The sequence below is a fragment of the Empidonax traillii genome, unplaced genomic scaffold (assembly GCF_003031625.1).
Source record: "Empidonax traillii isolate 1590-97213 ecotype Southwest subspecies unplaced genomic scaffold, ASM303162v1 scaffold380:size670999, whole genome shotgun sequence".
Taxonomy (NCBI): Eukaryota; Metazoa; Chordata; class Aves; order Passeriformes; family Tyrannidae; genus Empidonax; species Empidonax traillii.
The window spans coordinates 128,923-149,515 of record NW_020955573.1 but is presented as its reverse complement, the minus strand read 5'-3'; the positions used below and the strand labels follow the sequence as shown (position 1 = coordinate 149,515).

The 20,593-nt window shown below is 42.5% G+C and overlaps 1 protein-coding gene across 1 annotated transcript in view; it reads left to right on the top strand.

The window, feature by feature from the left end:
- Positions 1-15,002, top strand: part of BRWD3 (bromodomain and WD repeat domain containing 3) — a 47,649-nt gene extending 32,647 nt beyond the window's left edge. The window contains exons 24-40 of the mRNA XM_027893085.1: positions 430-546; positions 983-1,090; positions 2,152-2,276; positions 2,448-2,530; positions 3,072-3,183; positions 3,501-3,562; positions 3,650-3,805; positions 4,532-4,652; positions 5,189-5,314; positions 5,399-5,480; positions 7,050-7,106; positions 7,418-7,558; positions 7,781-7,933; positions 9,407-9,570; positions 10,097-10,194; positions 10,628-10,786; positions 11,958-15,002. Of these exons, the coding sequence (XP_027748886.1) occupies positions 430-546; positions 983-1,090; positions 2,152-2,276; positions 2,448-2,530; positions 3,072-3,183; positions 3,501-3,562; positions 3,650-3,805; positions 4,532-4,652; positions 5,189-5,314; positions 5,399-5,480; positions 7,050-7,106; positions 7,418-7,558; positions 7,781-7,933; positions 9,407-9,570; positions 10,097-10,194; positions 10,628-10,786; positions 11,958-12,742 (2,649 nt within the window). The 3' untranslated portion in view covers positions 12,743-15,002. The remainder of the gene's footprint in view (positions 1-429; positions 547-982; positions 1,091-2,151; positions 2,277-2,447; positions 2,531-3,071; positions 3,184-3,500; positions 3,563-3,649; positions 3,806-4,531; positions 4,653-5,188; positions 5,315-5,398; positions 5,481-7,049; positions 7,107-7,417; positions 7,559-7,780; positions 7,934-9,406; positions 9,571-10,096; positions 10,195-10,627; positions 10,787-11,957) is intronic.
- The last annotated feature ends 5,591 nt before the right edge of the window (positions 15,003-20,593 follow it).

Here is a 20,593-nt window from a genome sequence, read left to right as displayed (position 1 = left end):
ATCTACATTGCCATGTTTCTTTTTCCTGTTTTTTTTTTTTTTTAAGAGCTGTTTAGAATATTTATAAAAGTACAATCTCTTTATTTTATTTTTTATTATCATAGAACCACAGACTGGTTTGGGCTGGAAGGGACCTTAAAGTCCACCCTTGTTCCATGGGCATTTTGATGAATTTATGAATGTTTTAATTTTCTGTTTATAATAGTCTTACTCCCTACTATTTAGAGGAGGTTTGGGAAGGCTGACATTCCAGTATTTCCTTGGCTTTATATCTCTTTTGTGCAGTAACTGCCGTATGGTCAGTTTTTCATATGTTCTGCCAAAGTAATTAATTGCATTCTGAATATTTTAGTAATTGCATTCTAAATATTAAATCAATGGTGTTCTAAATACGATATTAATTGTATTCTAAATATAATAACATTTCAGAAGCCCAGTGGCCTGCTGTCCCTGGAAGGGGAGCCCAGTGAGGAATGGCTTGCTCCTCAGTGGATCCTGGACACCATTCCCCGGCGCTCCCCGTTCGTCCCACAGATGGGAGATGAGGTACTGCCTGCAGCAATTCCCACATTCCACAGGGGCTGGAGAGCTTGGGATGGTCAGGACTATATATCCAGCAGGGAATTGTGCTCAAAACCAGGCTGAATTGGGATAATTCTCAGGCAGTTTGTTGTTTGCAGATAGTCATGCGTCTCTTTTTCTGCGCTGGTGACTATGGAGTAGCAGGAAGAGCTGGTCGTTCATCCTCACCTACCATTTCTTCATTATCCCAATTATAAGGCACAGAGAAAGTGCCAATTTGGGAGGCTGATAGGCATATTTTTAACTAGAAGAGTGTTTTATAATGAAATAAATAAGTGGGCAGTAAGTTCTCATCCCTGAGGCCTTGTGTGTTCACAGAAATTTTAGAATGAACGGGAAGAGAACTCTCAGTGAAATAATCTTCTCTTTTTTTCTCTTTTCTCTTTTTTTCCCTTTTAAGATCATATACTTTAGGCAAGGCCATGAAGCTTACGTGAGGGCAGTAAGGAAAGCCAAAATTTACAGTATTAACATGCAAAAACAACCATGGAACAAAATGGAACTCAGGGTAAGTTCAAGAAACACTTCAAAGAGCTGAGTGTCTTTGTGATGTTAAGCTGACACAAAAAACCAGCGTGGAAAATATGAAGCAAGAATTACTTTAAAATGTTAATATCAAAGTTTAAATTGTAAATATTAAGTCTACATCTCTTCAGTTCCTGATTTTGGACTTGGTTCTCAGGAGTCACTTTCCACAGATATTTTCATTTAATACTAATTAATTCAGAACCCACCACTCCAAAGCTGTTCATAGTTCTTTCACAGCTCTACAATGACCTGAATATTTGAATTCTAATTCTTGTTTTTAATGCTGTGGTAAGAAGGAAGAAATTATGGTGTAAGCACCTAAATGTGTGTACAAGCTCTTTTAAACACTGGATCTTGCTTTGAACCAGAGTCCTCTAATACTTAATCCACAGTGTTGCCATATTTTTTCCTGCTTTACTCCCAATTTTATATCAAAAGAGGAGTCCATATATGTGCTAATTTTCATAGATGTGTATGCCAGTGGTTCTGTTATATGAAAATGATTGCTTATCTGGAACATTACCCACTTACTAGGCCGAAGTGTTCAGTGATTCCAGCTGTAATTTTCCAGGGCATCATCAGCTTGCAAGGAAAAGGAAACAGCATTTGCACTTAGGATAGAGTTTGACAGGATGTGAACATAAAGGCTATTGTGGAACTTCTGTTTTAAGGGGAAGAATTTCCTTTCCCCCCCCCTCCATACAAGAGTGAGGGGCCCTGGGTTAGGTCAGGGATAAACTTTGGTGCCATCAGTGTGGTTAAAACCAGAGTGGGCTTGTTCCTTAGAACCTTCTTAAGTAATTTGTGGGAATCTTATTCACAAATCTACCAAAGGAATGAGCATCTTTTACCTTCCTTGTTGTTGTTTTTAAGGTGTCAGTGATTGATTTTTACTATTTGGAAAATTAAAGTTTATGGGTGAAATTACCTGGGCTGTAGAGTAGAATCACTGGTTTATATTAATATGTTTCATCCTTTAAAGTGGATGTTTTTGTGATCAGCAAGTTAAAATAATGCTGTTCCGTATTTATTGATAAACAGGAACAAGAATTTGTGAAGACTGTAGGGATTAAATACGAAGTTGGGCCTCCCACACTCTGCTGCTTGAAGCTTGCATTCCTGGATCCAATCACGGGCAAAATGACAGGAGAATCCTTTTCCATAAAGTAAGTCACTGGAATGCTGATGACACCCTTCAAGAGATTTTTATTTTTTTTTTACAGTGTAGAAGCTTCTCCCTCCTCCTCCTTCCAGATGTGTGGGATTTGGGGACTGTGTTGTGCATGTGGAATTTTATTTCTGGGTAGTAGTAACTTTCTTTGTCTCGTTTCCTGAAGGTACCATGATATGCCAGATGTTATTGACTTCCTTGTGCTGCACCAGTTTTATAATGAAGCCAAAGAAAGGAACTGGCAAATAGGTGACTCCTTTTGTTTTTTTGGTTTTTTTTTCCCACTTCTATATGTTTTATGCAGCAGCAGTTTAATGGGATACAGGGTCTTCATTACATCACGTAAAGGACTATACACAGATGATATTATGGAAGGGACCCCACAAGGATCATCATCATTCACATTTAGGATATGTGAATCGAAATCCAACCCTTAGCCCTGCCCAGGACCTTCCCCAAGAGTCACACCATGATATTATAGAGGTCATTGGAAACTTTTGAGTTTTGCTGCAATTCCTGTACCAGAAAAAAAAAAATACATGAGACAAACTGTCCTCAAACCTGTGAGAGTAGGAGAATTTGCTGATCTGTAGTGATTTGAGGCGTGGAAGCAGCTGTGGGTAATTCCCAGAGTTGTCCAAGGCCTCCCTTTAGGGCTCCGTTCCTTTAGTGCAAAGTATAAAAACTGAAGGAGTGCATTCATGAGAGATGAAGCTGACTCTCTAAAAAGAAATATTTAATAATTATTGATGTTGTTCTTGTTGCTGAATGGAATATTTTTGCCTTCTAGGGGATAGATTTCGCAGTATAATAGATGATGCTTGGTGGTTTGGGACTGTGGAGAGTCAGCAGCCTTTCCAGGCAGAGTATCCTGATAGTTCCTTCCAGTGCTACAGTGTCCAGTGAGTTTTGACATGTTTTACATCCAACTCTAATGTGTACCTCGAGCAACAGCATCTCTTTTTGCATTTAAATACATAACCAGCCATTTGATTTACTTATTTAATTCTGAATTTATTCCTAAAGCAACACTTCCGGTGTAAACAGCAGTGCAGTGACTATATAGGGGATACAAGAGGAAAATCAGGAGTTGGAATGTCATCAGTGACAGGTCTTGTTCCTAACAGGGGTGACCTTCGTGGTGTAAATCTGGTAAAGAAAAGGTACATTGTTATATTCAGCTCTAACTTGTGCATTTTGAATGTCTTGTTTTTAATAGCTGGGACAATAATGAAAGAGAGAGGATGAGTCCATGGGACATGGAACCAATCCCAGAAGGAAGTAAGTGTTGAGCTCATGTCCCTGCACAAAGTAAGCAGCTTTTTCCCACTGCTGGGACTCACTACCTGTGGAATTCTCCCTTTCCAGCTGCCTATCCAGAGGAGGTTGGTGCTGGAGTTCCTGTGACTCCAGAGGAGCTGACAGCTCTTCTCTACAAACCCCAGGAAGGAGAATGGGGGGCCCATTCCAGAGATGAAGAATGTGAACGAGTGATCCGGGGGATTGAGCAGCTTCTTTCCCTTGGTATGGTTGGAGAGAAGGGGTGGAAGGATTAAGAATATCAGTATGTTAATATCAGAATATCATGTGGTGGCACAGGACTGAAGAGTAGATGGGATGAAGTGTTGGGAGTTGGTGTGGAGTATTTGAAATGTAAACTAAATTAGTGAAAAGAGCCTTTTAAATTTCATGTTTCAATTTCCTTTTAAGCTATATTCCCTTTTTTCCTGGGGGTTCACCTGATTTCTTTCAGTGGGGGTTCTCAGTGGGTCATACCTAAATGTGAATGAGCAAAACATTGAATTAAACCCCTCAAAACCAACCAACAAGTCCTCACTGAACATCCTCACCAACAAACCCCTTGTAAATTATTTGTAGCCCCTTAATAGCACACTATGATTTAATTTCTGCCTATATTTACACCCAGGGCATGTCTGTATTCCTAATTAATATTACATGTTGTAGTATTCCTGTTGTGAGTGCAAATGCATGTTCCTTTCAGTGGCACATTTGGCTGCTGACACACAAACCTCAGACGTGATTCTTAAACAAAAAGTGCTTTTTGAAGAGTGGTAACAGATGGCACAAGGGGAAGAACTGTACCCTTTGTGTAATGGCATTTCCAGCTGTAGGTCTGGGTTGCTTTTGCTGAATTCTTAGAAGGAAAACCCAGAAAGCATTAAAAGAAATCCTGATACCGTGTAACATCTTGTTGAGGCATCTGAATGATTTTGCTCTTTTGTCTTGCAGACATTTCCAATCCCTTTGCTGTCCCAGTGGACCTTAGTGCCTATCCCATGTATTGCACTGTCGTTGCTTATCCAACTGACCTCACCACGATCAGGAGGAGACTTGAAAACAGGTTTTATAGGTCAGTTGGCTTCGGATTTGTTTGTAATCTACATTTATTACAGCCCCATGGAGGCCAGTCTCGAGCTGAATAGTCTGTAATGCTCCTCCAGCAACGTGTGCACCAGCATAAGATCAGATTCTGTTTGGCCTTGGGCAAAGGGAGTCTTCCTGAATAATAAATTCCTTTTGGTTTTCAAGGCAAAAGCTGGTATGGCTGGATCTGGAGTGTTTGTTTAACATCCTGAGCCTCGCTCTTTGGTGGGAGGCAGAGCATATTTGCTTTGTTTCCATCCCTGCTGCCTTTGAACCAGAGGTTTTGCTGGTGTTGCAGTTCCCAGAAATGGGCTAAATGCTGTAAAGTAGGAAATCTGAGTTTTTCCAGTCAACTTGGGAATAAATAACATCCTGTTCTTTTTTCCCCCTCTAAGGACCACCTGTTTCTCCTCTTGCTGAATTCCCAATTCCTTTTTTTACTGAAGAATCCTACTGATCTCAGAAGGAAAACAATCCACACTTTTTTCTCCATCCCATTTCTTTAATTTTCTGTATTTTTAGGAGGATCTCTGCACTGATGTGGGAGGTCAGATACATTGAACACAATGCCAGGACCTTCAACGAGCCAGACAGCCCCATAGTCAAAGCAGCCAAAATTGTGACAGATGTCTTACTGCACTTCATTGGGTAGGTTTGGACTTCACAGCCCCCACAGCTTTGATTTCCTGAGAGATTTGATTGTGTATCTTGGTTTTTGTCACTGTCCTGCAGAGACCAGAGCTGTACTGATATCTTAGAGATCTACAACAAGGTGAAAGCAGAAGACCTGAGCAGCACTGATGAAGAGGAGGAGGTAAGATCATTTTCCTGCCTTCTGAAGTTCAGCACGTGCAAGAAATCTGCTTTGTGTCGAGTCTTTATTTTCTGGGTAATTGCACCGAGTTTTTTGAGATCAGCCTGTTCAGGCTCACCTGGGACAATAAGCTCCCTTAAGCAGGTAAAAATGATTCTTGGAACTGCCTGTCTTTAATCTGCTTCCAGTACATGGTGTTTTGTTGTGCGGGGAAGGATGAGTAATTAGGGGACTGGGAAGTGGAGCTGTTACTCAATCAGAGGACGACAACTCCCCATTGCCAGCGAGGCAGCAGAGATGGTTTTCCTGGGTAATTCTGTGTCATTTCCCATCTGTTGTTCCCTGGAGTGAAATGACAGGTAGGGCCCAGGTTAGATATCACTTCCTTGAGCTTTTTCTCCCTCCTTGCACCTTCTGCCCTTCAATGCAGTCTGAAATGTGCTGTAGTTCCTGCTGCAAAGTGACCTGTTACAACCTAAATCGCTTGGGGTTTACTTTTTCAGTGTTATTTTCTAATTCACAAGGTAATATAAGGTTTAGCGAGGAAGTTTCTTCCCTAAGACATTCTCCTTTGTGGCAAATTGGAAATATTAAAGTTAAACCTGATGCTGCCTGAGCACCTGTTTGCTTGGGGCTGGTGCTGCTGTCTTGGGTTTGTGTTAAAATTGAAGTCTGTGCTACAATGAAATAATTTCATTATTTTACAAAACTGAAGTTGGGATAACACCACCTGTTTTCACAGACTATTAAAAAAGTATTTTGAAGAAAATGAGAGACTTCCATGGTAAAATAGCAGGCCCTCCTTTTCCAACTCAACCTTCTACTTGAATCTCAGAAATGACCAGAATTCCCCCTATATCACCCTCCTCTCTCCAGCCTTCCAAAGAGCTGGTTTATAATATGTTTTGCTTTATAATATTTTAAAAGTTTAAATATTTTTTTTAGATATTAGGAAGGAATCCTCCCCTGTGAGGGTGGGGAGGCCCTGGCACAGGTTGCCCAGAGAAGCTGTGGCTGCCCCTGAATCCCTGGAAGTGTCCCAGGCCAGGTTGGATGGAGCAACTTGAGACAGTGGAGTCCTCTCAAAAATTATTTATATTTAATTACTGGTAAAAGCTGTGTACAAAGGAATTTTTGTTGTAATTCCTAAATCCAGGTTCTGAAAAGAATATTACAGCCAGCTGATGTAAGTAAGGCACTTCATGAAACCTAAATAAACTCAGTGCAGCTGCTCAGAGCATGAAAACTGAGGCAGGGGAATGAAGCTCTGCGAGGCAGCAGCTTAGCTGAGTCTTCAGGACTGAAAATCAGCCATTCCTATTTCTCACACGTTTTTATATATCACTTTTTATAGAAGCAAACTTGGAAAAAGTATGAAACAGCATAAAATCAGGTGGATCGAGTTATGTAAATTCTAGTTTGAAATTAGTTCCTATTTTTCTCAAGCCATTTATTGCATTTGAGTAGTTTGAAATGTTGGTTGTTGTTGTTGGCTGGTTTTTAACCCTTTTTCCATGGCTGAGGGTCCATCCAAGGCCCTGTGTGTGTGATCATTCCCTTTGCCTTTAGGTGGCAGAAGTAGATGTGGATTCAGACGCTCCAGGAACTTCCTCTGGGAAAAGAAGAGTGAGTAAAACTTCTGCTTTGGTCCTTTTATTTTTAATATTAGACTTGAAAAACATCAACAACAGTCAAGTTTAGATAAAACTGATAAAAATAACGAGGCTGGGGCTGAAATATTATAATTCCTTATGGGTGTGAGTGTTACATAGGACCAGAAAAGCCTAATTTTGGGCCATCAGCTTTGCCTGAATCTTCCTGGATTTCTGTTTTTAGTTGTGGAGATCTTTGAATCAGAACGCTGGGCAATTAATAGGAAATGGAAGGGGCAAATCGGAATTTCCTGCTAAATTTCTGGAATTTCTCTTTCCCTGCAGGTGAGACGACGAGTGAAGAGGCAGCCCATGAAAGCCAGTCCTGATGCCTGGAAGGAGCAGTGCCAGCAGCTGCTGAACCTGATTTATGAACGGGAGGACTCGGAGCCTTTTAGGCAGCCCGTTGATCTCTTCTCTTACCCTGTAAGTGCAGCTTCCACATCCAGAACGGTTCATCCTCTGGCAAAACATCCGTGCAGGGCATGGCTGTGCTCTCCTTTTATGAGCAGAGAATTCTCTGCAGGAACTCCAAAGGAAAATAATTACATGAGCTGCTGGATGTTAACACTGAGGAGCTTTTATTGCTGTAGGATTTGACAGCCTTTACTGGTTCCTTCAGCCTTTACTGCTTTCTTGTTCTTCCAGGATTATCGAGACATTGTAGACACTCCCATGGACTTCAGCACTGTGAAAGAAACCTTGGAAGCAGGAAACTACACCAGTCCCTTGGAATTCTACAAAGACATTCGTTTGATATTCTGCAACTCTAAGGCTTACACTCCTAATAAAAAGTCTCGTGTAAGTAATAAATTTTAATGCCCTTTTTCTCCACAAAGACCTCGGCCCTACATGAATAAAACACACGGAATAAGGTCTGAAGAGCAAAGCATTGCTTGGTGTAATAAAAATAACCAGTGTACATCAGTTCTGGGGCCTGTGCTTATAAATTTGCTTTGTTCTGCTCACCCAGATCACTTCAAACTTTCATTCTCATCTGAACTTTCTGAACTTTAAGCTCCTGAGATGTTGCAGCTGTTACTTTAAATATTTGCAGCAGAAAACTGATCACAAGTTGGCTTTTATTTTTTTTCAATAGTTTATTCCTGGAAACAAGACTATCAGCTTGAAAACTGCATATTTATCTCTGTCCATCTTATCTACAAAAGGCTCCTCCTTAAATCTTGCTGTTAATGGAAATATGAAGCAACATTTCTACTACCAGAGGAGATGAGATACTTATTTTTTTCTAGTTGACTTGTTATATTTGGCAGTACTTTTGCACTCTGTTGCCTGTGTTTCTCAGGTGCTAATCCTGCTTTTTGCTGCTTGGACTTAGAGGCGTAAAAAATGTATTGGATTGAAGCCTTAACAAGATATGGCAAGAGGGAAAAGGGAGATCAAAATGTTGGAATATAGATACTTATGCATGAACTAAAGTAAAATGACAACTGGTATGTGACTGATATGTAAATATGGCTGTGTTTGATCTGTGTTCCTGTGTAGCTTTTCCAAAGCTGTTAAATGATCAAATTACTCTAAAATCTTCAAATGTTTTAATGATATTTATCCTCAGAAAAAATCACAAGGTGACACCAGGATGAGATGCGGTTTTACCACTGTTGGTGCAAAATAGACTTGGAGTGGTTGGTGTCTTCGTGGTATAAAAGCAGACAGAGTTTTGACCGTGTTTTCAGACATAAAATGGTAATAATTGCAATGGAGGAACAGCCAGGAGTGAACTTGTGGCTGAGGCTACACGGAGACAAGGCCTAGAGAGAAGGCAGGAAAAGGGTTTAAAGATTTTGTCCTCTGGTTTACAGAAATTAGGAATGAGGACATTGTAGTTGGCTCCTGAGTGTTGCTGTGTAGGGGTGGAATAAAGACATTTCACCAGGGAATTAAAGCAAAAAACAAAGGTGAGGGGACACCAAAATTCATTTGTTTTTCCCATGGTATTCAAGTTATCTTATGGGTTGCTTCTTCCATGTTTTCTGGAGTTGACAAAGGAGGCTGTATTCCAGTAATTTAGATATCAAATTTCCTTTTACTCTTGAAATATTCTGTACTAGAAGTAAATCTTTTTATGAAAAAACTTCTTCTGTTGTGAGAATAGAGAAGGAAATTATCTGCAAAGGACCTTGTATAGTGAAATGTCACCATGAATTCTTCCTTTGTGCTACAAAGTCCTGGACATCTTGCTGATTGTTTTGTTCGGTTGTTCTTCCAAGTTATTCAACTTCTACTAAGTCTGACTGTGCTTTCTCACTCCAGATTTACAGCATGACCCTTCGACTCTCTGCCTTATTTGAGAATCACATGAAAAACATCATCTCTGAGTACAAGGCAGCAATGCAGTGTCAGAAGAGGAGGAGGCCGCGGTACCGAAAACGGCTGAGGAGCAGCAGCAGCTCCCCCTCAACCAGCAGAGCATCCAGGTAACGTGGGGTAGTGGGACTGCCTGGCAGTGGCATTCCAGGGAACAGTGGTGGGATAACCAGACAGCAAGAGTATTGCTCATTTCCTGCTGCAGCTGCTCTTTTGGGTGAGAAAATCATGTGTCAAGCATAGCTTGTGCATAATTCTGGTAAGTGAAAGACTGTGTGGTTACAATTACTCCCTCTGGAGGAAATGAAAGACCAACTGTCTCTTCACCTTTGTTTTGCTGAAAAAAGTGTTGTGTAACCCTGTATATCAGCCTTCTGTCTGATACATTGTCTAAGTAAATGAGTATTGGGTAAAAAGGAACATAGAGTCTTGTTCCTGCAAACTCATCTGCTTTAGCAGACTTATGGTGGTGTAACTATTTTTGGTGTCATTGCACCTGTGTAAGCACTGGGGAGAAGACATTTGTTTGGATAAATTCACTGCAAAATTCAAGGCATTTTGCAGGGGAAATTGGTTTTGTCTTTGAATCTTTTGGTGCTGACAGTTTTATCTCTTTGGTATGTTTTGTGTTTTCAGCCCCAAAGGGAAGCAGAAGCAAATGAAGATTCAACCTAAACCCAACCAGAATACCTCACTGCCCCTGACCAGGACGAGCTCTTCAGTCTCATCTCATGGTGAGGAGGAATGTTCTAAAATACAGCCCACCTGTATGTGCAGGTTGGATCTGATATTCCTGAGGCACATGCTAAACACACCTGTGGAGGGAGCAAGTGGCAAGGTCATGGAAATGTGTTGTCTGTAGGTTGTTTTAGCTGAACTTGGCTGTTAGGAAGTCATGGGTAAGATCAGGGAATTGGGAACCTTAGTGAGAATTAACCTAGTCACCAGAGCCTGGGCTTCCTGTACATGGGCTTCTCTTATACAGCAATTATGGATAAATTAATCTTACTTTGGATTACACCAAAAGGAGTCTGTCTCTTCATGGCTGCAGAGGCAGCTTGGTGAGATGAACCTGACTGGGGCTGTTAACTCAGGTGATACAAAACCTCCCCAGCCCTGTAAATAGAGGAGAAAAATCACTGTCACCTTGTGCTGTCCTGTGTAAAGTTTCAGATACAGCAGAAGAACCTCTGTGTTCAGCCACTGGTGAAGAGCTGGAGGGTCAACCATCTTCCTCAGGCTCCAATGCACAGAACCGAAGTGGAAATGCCATAGATCCAGGGAAAAGCAGGCCGGTCAGGAGTAAATCCACACCAGTGAAACAAGGTGAGAAATAATAAGATTCTGTTATTTGAATGACTGGTTTCACTAGAGATGAAAGATGTTCCTTCTCTCTCATGTTGATGGTATTATTGCCTGAGTGTAACACTGTATATACTCCCAAACCATACAAAAAAAGTGGAGTTTACTTTACTCTCACAGTTCTGTCGTCTCTTGTCTGAGGTGTGGAATGCACATGATTCCACATGAGATCCTTTAAAATCTCTCCAGGTGGAAAAGCTTGATTGCTCTTAAACTCCTGGAGTACCTTCAGGAGTTACAAAGAGCAAACAAACCAAAGGAATCCCCACCCCAAAACCTCCTTTTATTAATCGAGTCGAAACCAAAGATGAAAAAAGGTTTCCCAAAAAATTGTAAATATTTTTATCCTACTGAAGACAAAGTGGTTATGATTAGAAGGGAAGCACTGCTTGAAGCTGTGCTGAGTTGTCTCTGGGACATGTCACTCAGAGTTTGCACTGAGGTGGGCACTGCCTGAACCCTGGAGCCTTTCCCAAGTCCACACCCCTGTGCTGTAGCCATGCTGGATGCTGCAGGTGAGCTCTTCCTGTGTTAAAGAAGATATTTAATCGTCATTGTTAGATTCTTAACTCTCAAAACATGTAGGATTTTCGGTCCCAGGCCAGCAAGATATTTAATGTATTTTTAAGTTAAGATGCCCAGCAATCCTAGTGAGCTTTCTTGGGTTATTGACTCTCCTGAATTATGCTTCCCTGGACTCAGCCTTTTGAGAACATGCATTTGAGGGGGAATAAATCCTTCTTGCAGAGTGTTATTTTCATTTATATAGCTTTGAGATGGATTTGAGAGTTTTTTCCTGCCTTGGTAGGATTCACCAGATTGAGTTTTAGATGTTTGTGTCCAACCTTATCACTCTGGGCTCCTTTTATTGCCTGGATTTTCACTGAACTCTTAGTCAGGAGAGTTTGAAGTTGTTGCTTCCAGATAAGAACTATGTTTACTTTGATAAATTTTCCCCTTAGAGCACCTGTTTGTGTCCCCAGCACGTGAAGGGTGAGTAGCTCCCAGTGGATCATCCCCAGAGCACGCCTGAGGCAGCTGAGGAGAATCTCAGAGGCAGCTGAGGCCAATCCCACTCTTTGTGTCCCGTTTGGCTCAGGTGTGATGCTGATGGGGCTTTTTTGTGTTTGCTCAGATCACTCTCCTGATGGACCCCTCACCAATGGAGACGGCAGAGAGCCTCGGGCAGGAGTCAAGAGGAAGTTACTGAGCGCGTCGGAGGAGGACGAGCACCTGGAGGAGGCCGAGGAGGAGGAAAAGAAGAGGGAATTAAAGGAGAAGTCTGGTTTGTCTTCATCAGAAAGTGGGGAATCGGGATCCAGCTCCAGCTCCGAAAGCAGGAGCGGCTCTGATTCCGACTCGGAATCAACCTCCAGGACAGATCAGGATTACATTGACGGAGACCACGACTACAGCAAAGTGGTGCAATCCAAAAAGCCCAAACGGAAAATCAAACGGAAACTCAGCGCTGGGAAGCGGAATTGGCAGGGCAGGGGCACAGGGAGGAGGGGGAGATGGGGTAGGTGGGGGAGATGGAGCAGAGGGGGCAGAGGGGGGCGAGGTGGAAGAGGCTGCGGCAGAGGCAGAGGCGGCGGCAGGGGAGGAAGGAGAGGCCGCGGAGGCCGAGGGGCCTCGCGAGGAGCCACCAGAGCGAAACGCGCCCGGATCGCCGACGATGAGTTTGAGAACCTGTTCGGGGGCCAGTTTGGAGAGAACGTGTTTGGGGGGAGGTTCAGCCGCCCCCCTCGGATCAAAACCAGGAACGAGGGCAGGAGGACCGTCCTGTACAACGACGACTCCGACAACGACACCTTCGTGCACACCGAGGATCCGTTGAACCTTGGTACTTCCAGGTCAGGCAGGGTGCGGAAAATGACAGAAAAAGCCAGGGTCAGCCATCTCATGGGATGGAATTATTGACAGGTGGAAAACTTTGGAACAATTTTAAAAGAACTTCAATGGCCTTCTACTGCAGGGATTTTACCAGAAATTCTACCAAGCAAGTTGTGCGGGGACTCCACTCACGTTTTCACAGTGGTGCTTTTCCATCCTGTCAGTTTGTGTTTGTTTTAAAGCTTCAGCTCTCCACACTTCATTGGTCAAAACAAGCCTTAGTCATTAGGCCTTAAATTACAGAAATTCTTCCCCACACACTACAAGTTCATCACATTAAAGAGGCTTCCAGCTTCTCAGTAAGAACATGACATTTTTGAGTCACGCTTATGAATTCTCTCCCTCGTTTTGTTTTTGTATTATAGAAATAGCACCTTCTTACAGAGTTTTTATGTGGTTTCTGCCATAAATCCTTAGACACAGTAATAATTATAACTTTTGCACAATACACCAATCCTAAAGGCAGCTATAAAATGTTTACAGTTTCTATATTGTAAGAAGGATCTGGATTATTTTAATCTTCCCAGGCCAAACGTTGATGGAATTGTGCTGAACTGAAGTATGTCTATACTACAGTTTTGGGGGTCCTGATGTGCTTTCTATCGGTTCTTTATTCGTGTAAAAAAGTGACAAAAGGGTTGGTGCCTTGTAAATATGTAGCAAACCTTTGATGTGGTGTGTCCTATGTGTGCATTAACTTTATTAAAAAGAGAATACTTGAGAAGTATGAATATCTAGACAAAAGGTGCCAAATGCAAAAGTTACTTGCATCTATTTTCTTTTTGTCCTCTCATATTTTTATAGTATTAATTGAGATTGTGCAGCTAAAGGGGTGACTTCAACATTTGAAAGGTTCCTCCTCTTCAAAGCATAACGTGATTTTTAATAGTAGCTCAGCTACCTCTTATTTACAACTACTGGAAACTGAAAAGAAAATAGATGCTGTTATTCAGTGCGTGCTGAAGAGGCGAGAAGGAGCTTGAGGGGCGGAAGTTGTAGAGTAACTGTATCTTCATTCTGTTGTCACCATGAAAACCATCTGAGTCGTTACCAGAGTTCTCAGAAGCAGCATGTTCTGGGCAGGTGGGGATTTGTTTGTGCAGAGGGGCTGAGTGGCTCCCTCCTTCCTGCTGCCCCTTGATCCGTGAAAATGTGGGTTTGGATGAGGGGCTGGGGGAGCTCTGCTCCCTGCAGTCATGCTGGTACAGAACCCTCCAGACTGACTCTCGTATCTCAAGCTTCCAGAAGAGTATTCCTGTTGCACTGTACTCTTGTTATCCTGGGAAATGCTGACTTGAAACCCTTTGGGCAGTGGTGGTGCAGTTTGTGAGGAGATTGGTGCTGTGGCTCCTGCGGGAGCTGAACCGGGCGCTTGGCGTGGGCTGAGCTGGAGCTGAGCGGCCTCTTCCTTCCTTCCTTCCTTCCTGGGCTCTGCCTGGAATATATATGGGACTTCAATTTTCTCCCGTTGTCCAAACGGATCTGACAGCTCCGAGAGTGAGTCAGGTCACAGAGAGAACAAACAAAAAGAGGCCACAAAGTTCCGCTGGAGTTTTTCAAAGTTTTTAGGTTGGTTTTTTTTTTTTTTTTTAAACTTTCATCCAATATCCTTAAGTTCTTCTGTGCACAGCTTGGTCAATAATTCTGGAAAACCTCAGGCAGCAAAGAGTGACCCATGTATATTCTCAGATGCAGAAGGAATTTTAATTTTTGACTTTCTATATTCAGCACTAGCTATTTTATCTCGCTTTCCAAAAAGAAAAACAAAAAACAACTCTAGTTAGATGCAAAAATGACTTGGAAAAAGAAAAAAAAAAAAAAAGCAGAGGTTTAGTTTTGTGATGGAGGAGAGTATATCCTAAATTGCTCATTAATATGAATTTATGGTACAGTACAAAAATCACACTTTTAATTTTTTAAGGAATGGCTGGAATCAGCCATAATCCACTGCTGGACTCGATTCTGGTTTTGATGGGGGGGTGGGGGTGGGGAAACAAGTGCAAAGGCTCTCCTAGATCTGTGTTGGGCTTTAAAGTATAAACACCTGTCCTATCATCTCTCTCATATATCTGTATATATATACACGCATTTATATTTATAAGAAATGTATTATTTGTTTGACTGATTGGTCTTTTTACATATGGTAACCAGGAATAGCATGTATGCATCAGTCCATAGTCAAAATCATATCCTTAGATGAGTCCTGTGAGCTAATGTAAACACTAGGGGTTCTGTCCTAAAGCCTGTAAAGCTTGAAATGCAAAACAAATGCTTTTTTCCCCCCCTCTCTTTCTGACTGGCCGAAAATCCACTTAATTCCTTTATTTATTTTGTGTAAGGCTTGGGGAGAGATAAATCACAGGGATTCCAGAGAAACCATTTTATAAGCTGGTGTATTTTAGCAGCAATTAGAGTAAGATTAAATATGTTCTTAACTGTATCTTTTCTATGTCCTGTGAAGATACCAGTGAAGCATCACTTTGCTGTGGCGTAAGTATTACTCCATGTGTCCCACGATTCCCAGCTAGAGCAGGATGTGCTGGAACAACAGAATTTACTGTAAAAATTAAAAAAAAAAAAAGCCTTTTTTTTTTTTTTGGTGCATGAGAATCTTTTAGAAGCATGACAGAAATAACTTGGGTTTAGAGCTGTTCTTTTTTGCTTGGTTTGTGTCTGCGTTCTTCCTCCGAGTTGGGCAGTTGATTTCTCGCAGCCTCGTTCCGGGGAATAATTACACTTTTGTAGGAACTTGGACGCTTTCTCTCAAATCCCAAATCCTGTCAGGAGGTTGTAGAAAACTCAGGGTGAGCCCACCAGGTGTAGCAGAAGCAGGAAAGTGATTGAAACAATCTAAAGTCTCCCTGACCCAGGCCCTGGGTGCTCAGGCAGCAGCTCCAGAAGGTGCCGAGCTCCAGGCAGGCTGCAGAGTCAGGAATTTGATGACTTTCCTTGCACTCTTAACAAAGAACTCCAAACTCTGCCTAAGGAATGGGATGTAAGGTCTGATTTTTTGGGGATTGCTGGGGTTTTGCAGGCAGGCCAGGGGCTCCTCTGCTGTTGTAGATGTTTGGACATTGGTGGTTCTGTTCCCTCTGATGTCAGGCTGGCATGATCCCAGTCCTGAGCTGCCAGGGCACTTGGGGACACCTTGGAAAATGGAGCCTCAGCCCCACACACTCCATTCTCCTTGGAGATAGGGCTGGAATCTTGTGTCTTTGCTCTTGGCCTCTCCCAGCTCCAATCTGCTGTCCCTGCAGTGCTCCCATGTCTTCCTGGACCAGGGCATGGATGACAAAGCTTATTTTGCAGTAGTGTTGTGCTGTTGTCTCGGATAGTAGGGAAGATTTCTTCATGGAAGGAGTGGTCTGGCATTAGCATGGGCTGCCCAGGGAAGTGGGGGAGCCACTATCCCTGGAAGTGTTCAGGAAATGAGCAGATGTGGCACTTGGTGATGCAGTTCAGTGGCCATGGTGGGATTCAGTCGAAGGTTGGACTTGGAAGGTGATCTTGGAAGGCTTTTCCAACTTTAATGATTCCATGATTCAGCCCAAATTTTGCCTGCTCTTTATTTTCTTCATCACCTTTGATTTTCCTCTTTGTCATGCCCCACCTCTCTCCTTTAGCTTCCCTTTGTAGGCTATTTATGATTCTCTTTTGGAAACATAGGTGATGAATTTTATTTTGGCTGGACTTCTTGGCTGGAAGGTTTAATCCTTTTATCCCTCTTTTTCCCCAAGACTTTCCATATTTTTTTATATCTGCCTTTTTGTGTTTACTAGCAACATTCCTAAATGTCTGGAGGCAGATTTAATGAAGATGGAAAGTTTGAGGATTGGCTTCTTGCCTGCACCTCTGTGGCCATCCATACCCAGAGTGGGGACGCTGCCAGGTCAGATGGGGCAGCACATCCTTCCCTCAGCCTTGGAAAACACAGTTCCACTTGGGATCCTGGAATATCTGTGATCTTGGCTTGGGTTTATGTCTCCCATGTAGAATTCTTGTGCTTCCAGGTGTTCCTGTTCTAAACAACCTTTGTGTTGGTGCTTGAATTTCCATGGATCCTGAGCAGTTTTATCCCTCCTCCCTCTTTCCATCACTCCTTTCTCCATCAGCCAAGCAGAGGCTGTCCTGTTATCCCAACCACCCCCACCACCCTGCAGACACAAAAGCTGAACAGAATAACAGAAAAATAATTCTTGGAGGATCTTTGGCCACTTAAAATTTTGCGTCCTGTTGTGTAGTTTTGTTTTCCTGGAATGTTTTCCTTCATGTCCATCTCAGCTGTTTCTCCTGCAGGGAAGTGGAAGGACTGAGTAGTACTGGAAAAGAGCTGCCACTGGGTGTGTAGTAGAGAGTTTTTAGTTCATTTAAAAAATTAAAATATTAGGAGGCTCTCTTGACCCCCAGAAGCAAGGTGAACCTTGCCAGGCATTTGGAAAAGCTGCTCCTGCCTTGTCTCGGGAATGTTTTTGCCAACCGCTCCAAATCAGATTATTAATGTGAGAAAATCAGATTAAAAAATCATTAATTTTGATAAGAACTTGATTATATTTCATCTTTGAGTGGTGAACAACAGGGAAAAGTGAACAACTGTAGGTTTTAGGTCCTGACCTGGAGCATCCTGTCATGGATTTAATGGGTTAAAAATATTTCTGTGTGTTTGCATTTCTTAATTTTATCTTTTTCTTTCAAAACCGCCCTGCAGAGTCTTATAAAACGCTGATTATTTCCTAAAGGAACAGTTAACCACCCAAAGCTAATCTATATTTAGTAGGTAGGGAGCTGTCATTGTGTTCTTACAATGTGTATTATAGAAAATTCCTGTGCATGAGTGAGATGTAATTCCCAACTCTTTAGTGTATCCAAGGTTTACACAGGGAAAAAGAACTCCTTTTTGTACAGTAAGTAACAGCCTGCAAAATTCAGTCTAAACCCTTTTTTTTAGCCTTAGAAATGCAAAGACCTCTTGGAAGCTTGTAGATTTTTACTCTGTCCTGTTGGGGCCGCGGTGAATTTACACAACTCTGCTTACGAATCTCTGAGAAATGAGATTCCCAGTGGAATTGCTGTCACAGCCTTAAGTCTAGTGTCAGAAAAATGGTGCTGAAATACTTGGATGTGAGGGGATGTGGGTCCCTGGGACGAGTTTGTGAGATTTCCAAGTGAAAACCAGCGTTTGGAGTTACTACTCCTGGTAGTAACTGGAGCCCCACTGGAGAACTGGGAAGGGTGGAAATATTTGGGGGATATTTCAACCAGGGGACAATTTGGAGCAGTTCCTCAGTTTGGGGGGTTTAATTGGCAAGTACTGCAGATCTTCCTGATTTTTAGGTCGGTGAGATATTGCTTGGGTGGGGGTTGGGGGTGAAATCCTGCTGGAATATTCCCAGTAAAATCCAAATCCGCTGTTTCTCTTCCTAAAATGCCTCCTGGCAGAGCAGTGGCTGCTCGCGTGTGTTCAGAACTCAACGTCTGAGGATCCTTGTTCTGTAGAAATATTAATTCAGGCTCTTCATTCCTCCATGAGTCATTAGAGCAGATTTCATGTAGAAATACTACGGAATTCACGTGATTTAGGCTCTCCAGGTCGTTTTCTGGATTTAAAATACTCCAAAAAAAAAATGCACAAAACTATTAGAATTATGTCTACTTTCTATATTAATTTTTTTTCAGGTAATATTTATGCCCATATCTTCACATCTGCTATCTCAGGTCCCTTTAATGAATACTTCAGGGATTTTGATGCCACGTGTTGGCAGACCAAATGTAATATTTATATGCAATGAGCTGTTAGTTTTTTGTATTGTACAAATGTAAATTTGTAAAGATTTTTTTCTAGAGTTTTTTTGAAGTCACTGATGTAATCTAGGATGTTTCATTTTCCAGCTGTGGGATTGTCTTAATAAAAAAAAAATAAAAAGAGAAACTCTTATTTTTGGGTTTGCATTGTTTCCTGAATAGCTGAGACGTTAAAAAGATATAAAGGAATAGGTGAAATCGAGTTTTTTAATGTAAAAAGAAAATCGCTTTTTCATTCAACTGGAGAATTTTATGCTTTTCAAAGTTTTATAAACTGGATTTGGAAACTTTAAGGAAGTAGATCTAGAAGCTTTTAAAAACTGGGAAGATGTTGAGCAGGGTGGGATGGAGACCCTCACCTTAGCCAAAGGTGAGCAGGGGGGCTCACTGGGAATCTGTTACCCCAATCACCACCTGACCTGGCTCCAAAATACCATTTTTCTGGGAAAAAGGAGAGGAGTATGTAATAATTTCTTGGAAGAAGAAGTGAAAAATACTTTAAAATGCAGTGAAATGGCTAAAAATGCCATGAAATGAGCAGGTGAGGAGGAGGAGGCTCCTGGACCAGGTCCCTTGGTCACTGTGGGACCGGGGTGGGTTCAGGGGGTGAGACTCAGCTCCAGGAGGTTTTACCTGGTTTTTAAGGGCTATTTCATGCAAAACAAAGAATTGCTCCTTTTCCATCTCTGTTCTTGCCCTCTTGTTAAATAGCAGCGATGCTGTTGTTGAACCAGGGATTTTTGGGGGTGGGTGGGGCTGGGTTTGTGTAGAGCTGCTGGGGGGGGCTCCAAGCTCAGCCAGGGCAGGTGCTGACACCAAATACACTGAATAAACCTGGGAGGAATTTCTTCCTGGAAAGGGTTGTCTGGCACTGGAAGGGGCTCCCCAGGGAGGAGGTGGAGTCCCCATCCCCGGTGGTGCCCAAGGACGTGGCACTCAGTGCTCTGGGCTGGGGGACAAGGTGGGGATCGGGCACAGATTAAACTTGATGATCTCAGAGGTCTTTTCCACCCTCAGGGTTTCTGTGATTCTGTGAGTCTGTTTTGGCTTTTCTCCTTAATCCTGTGACTTATTTGACATTTCACTTTACTGCACTGATTCCAGTGGCATTTCCTCTCCGATGGGAATGAATATCTGCTTTTTAACACAACACTCATCCTCCAAGCCCCAGGAACAAAAGGGCTTTTTTTTTTTTTTTTTCTTGGCCACGTTGGTTACAGAGAACAAAATTAAACTTGTTTTGCAGAGATACTGGAGCCCCGTCACTATGTACATCCACAGATGGCATTGGAGGGAGGGAATTCTGCTCCCTTTAGAGCTGCTTGACCTTTTGCTGTCCCTCTGTCGATATTGTGTTGATATTACATCATAGTATGAGTATATACATAATTTATGTCATCAGGTTTAGGTCATATGTGATAATACATGTTTTAAAATACATGATATAAAATACCAGAGGGGTAGAGAACAATTCAGTTATTCTTCCTGCACACTTTAGAAATGCATCTTGCAGCAGTATTTGTATTGATAATTTTTATAGATTTAATTGTGATTTTTATATATTTCAGCAGCACATGGACTAGAACCTGCTCTTCCCTGAATGTGCAGGACAGCTGGCCAACCCAGTGCTCATTTCCAGCCTGTAAAATCCTGAGGGACCCTTTTCCATCCACCGCTTCACACACTGCCTGTGCCATCGGTGGCCCCTGGAACCTTCCTGACCTGTGCAGGAGGGGGAGGCCAAGCTTTGCTTCCATCCCACCTTTCCAGTTCACAACAGGCACTGGAGTAGGATGATTCGAGCTCAAGAAGCATTTGGACAATTGTCTCAGGCACGTGGTGTGACTCTTGGGGTGTCCTGTGCAGGGCTAAGGGTGGGATTCGATGATCCTTGTGGGTCCCTTCCAACCCAGCATATTCCGTGTGATCCTGTGGGATTTGCCCTTCAGCTGCAACCTCCTCCCTGGGAGCGGGTTTTGGGGGCACCTTGTGAGCCCTGAGGTGTGTTTGTGTGCCTTTATCCTTTGGAGCCGTGTGAAGGCATTTCAGGAGCCGGGCAGGTGTCCCCCTCACCTACCC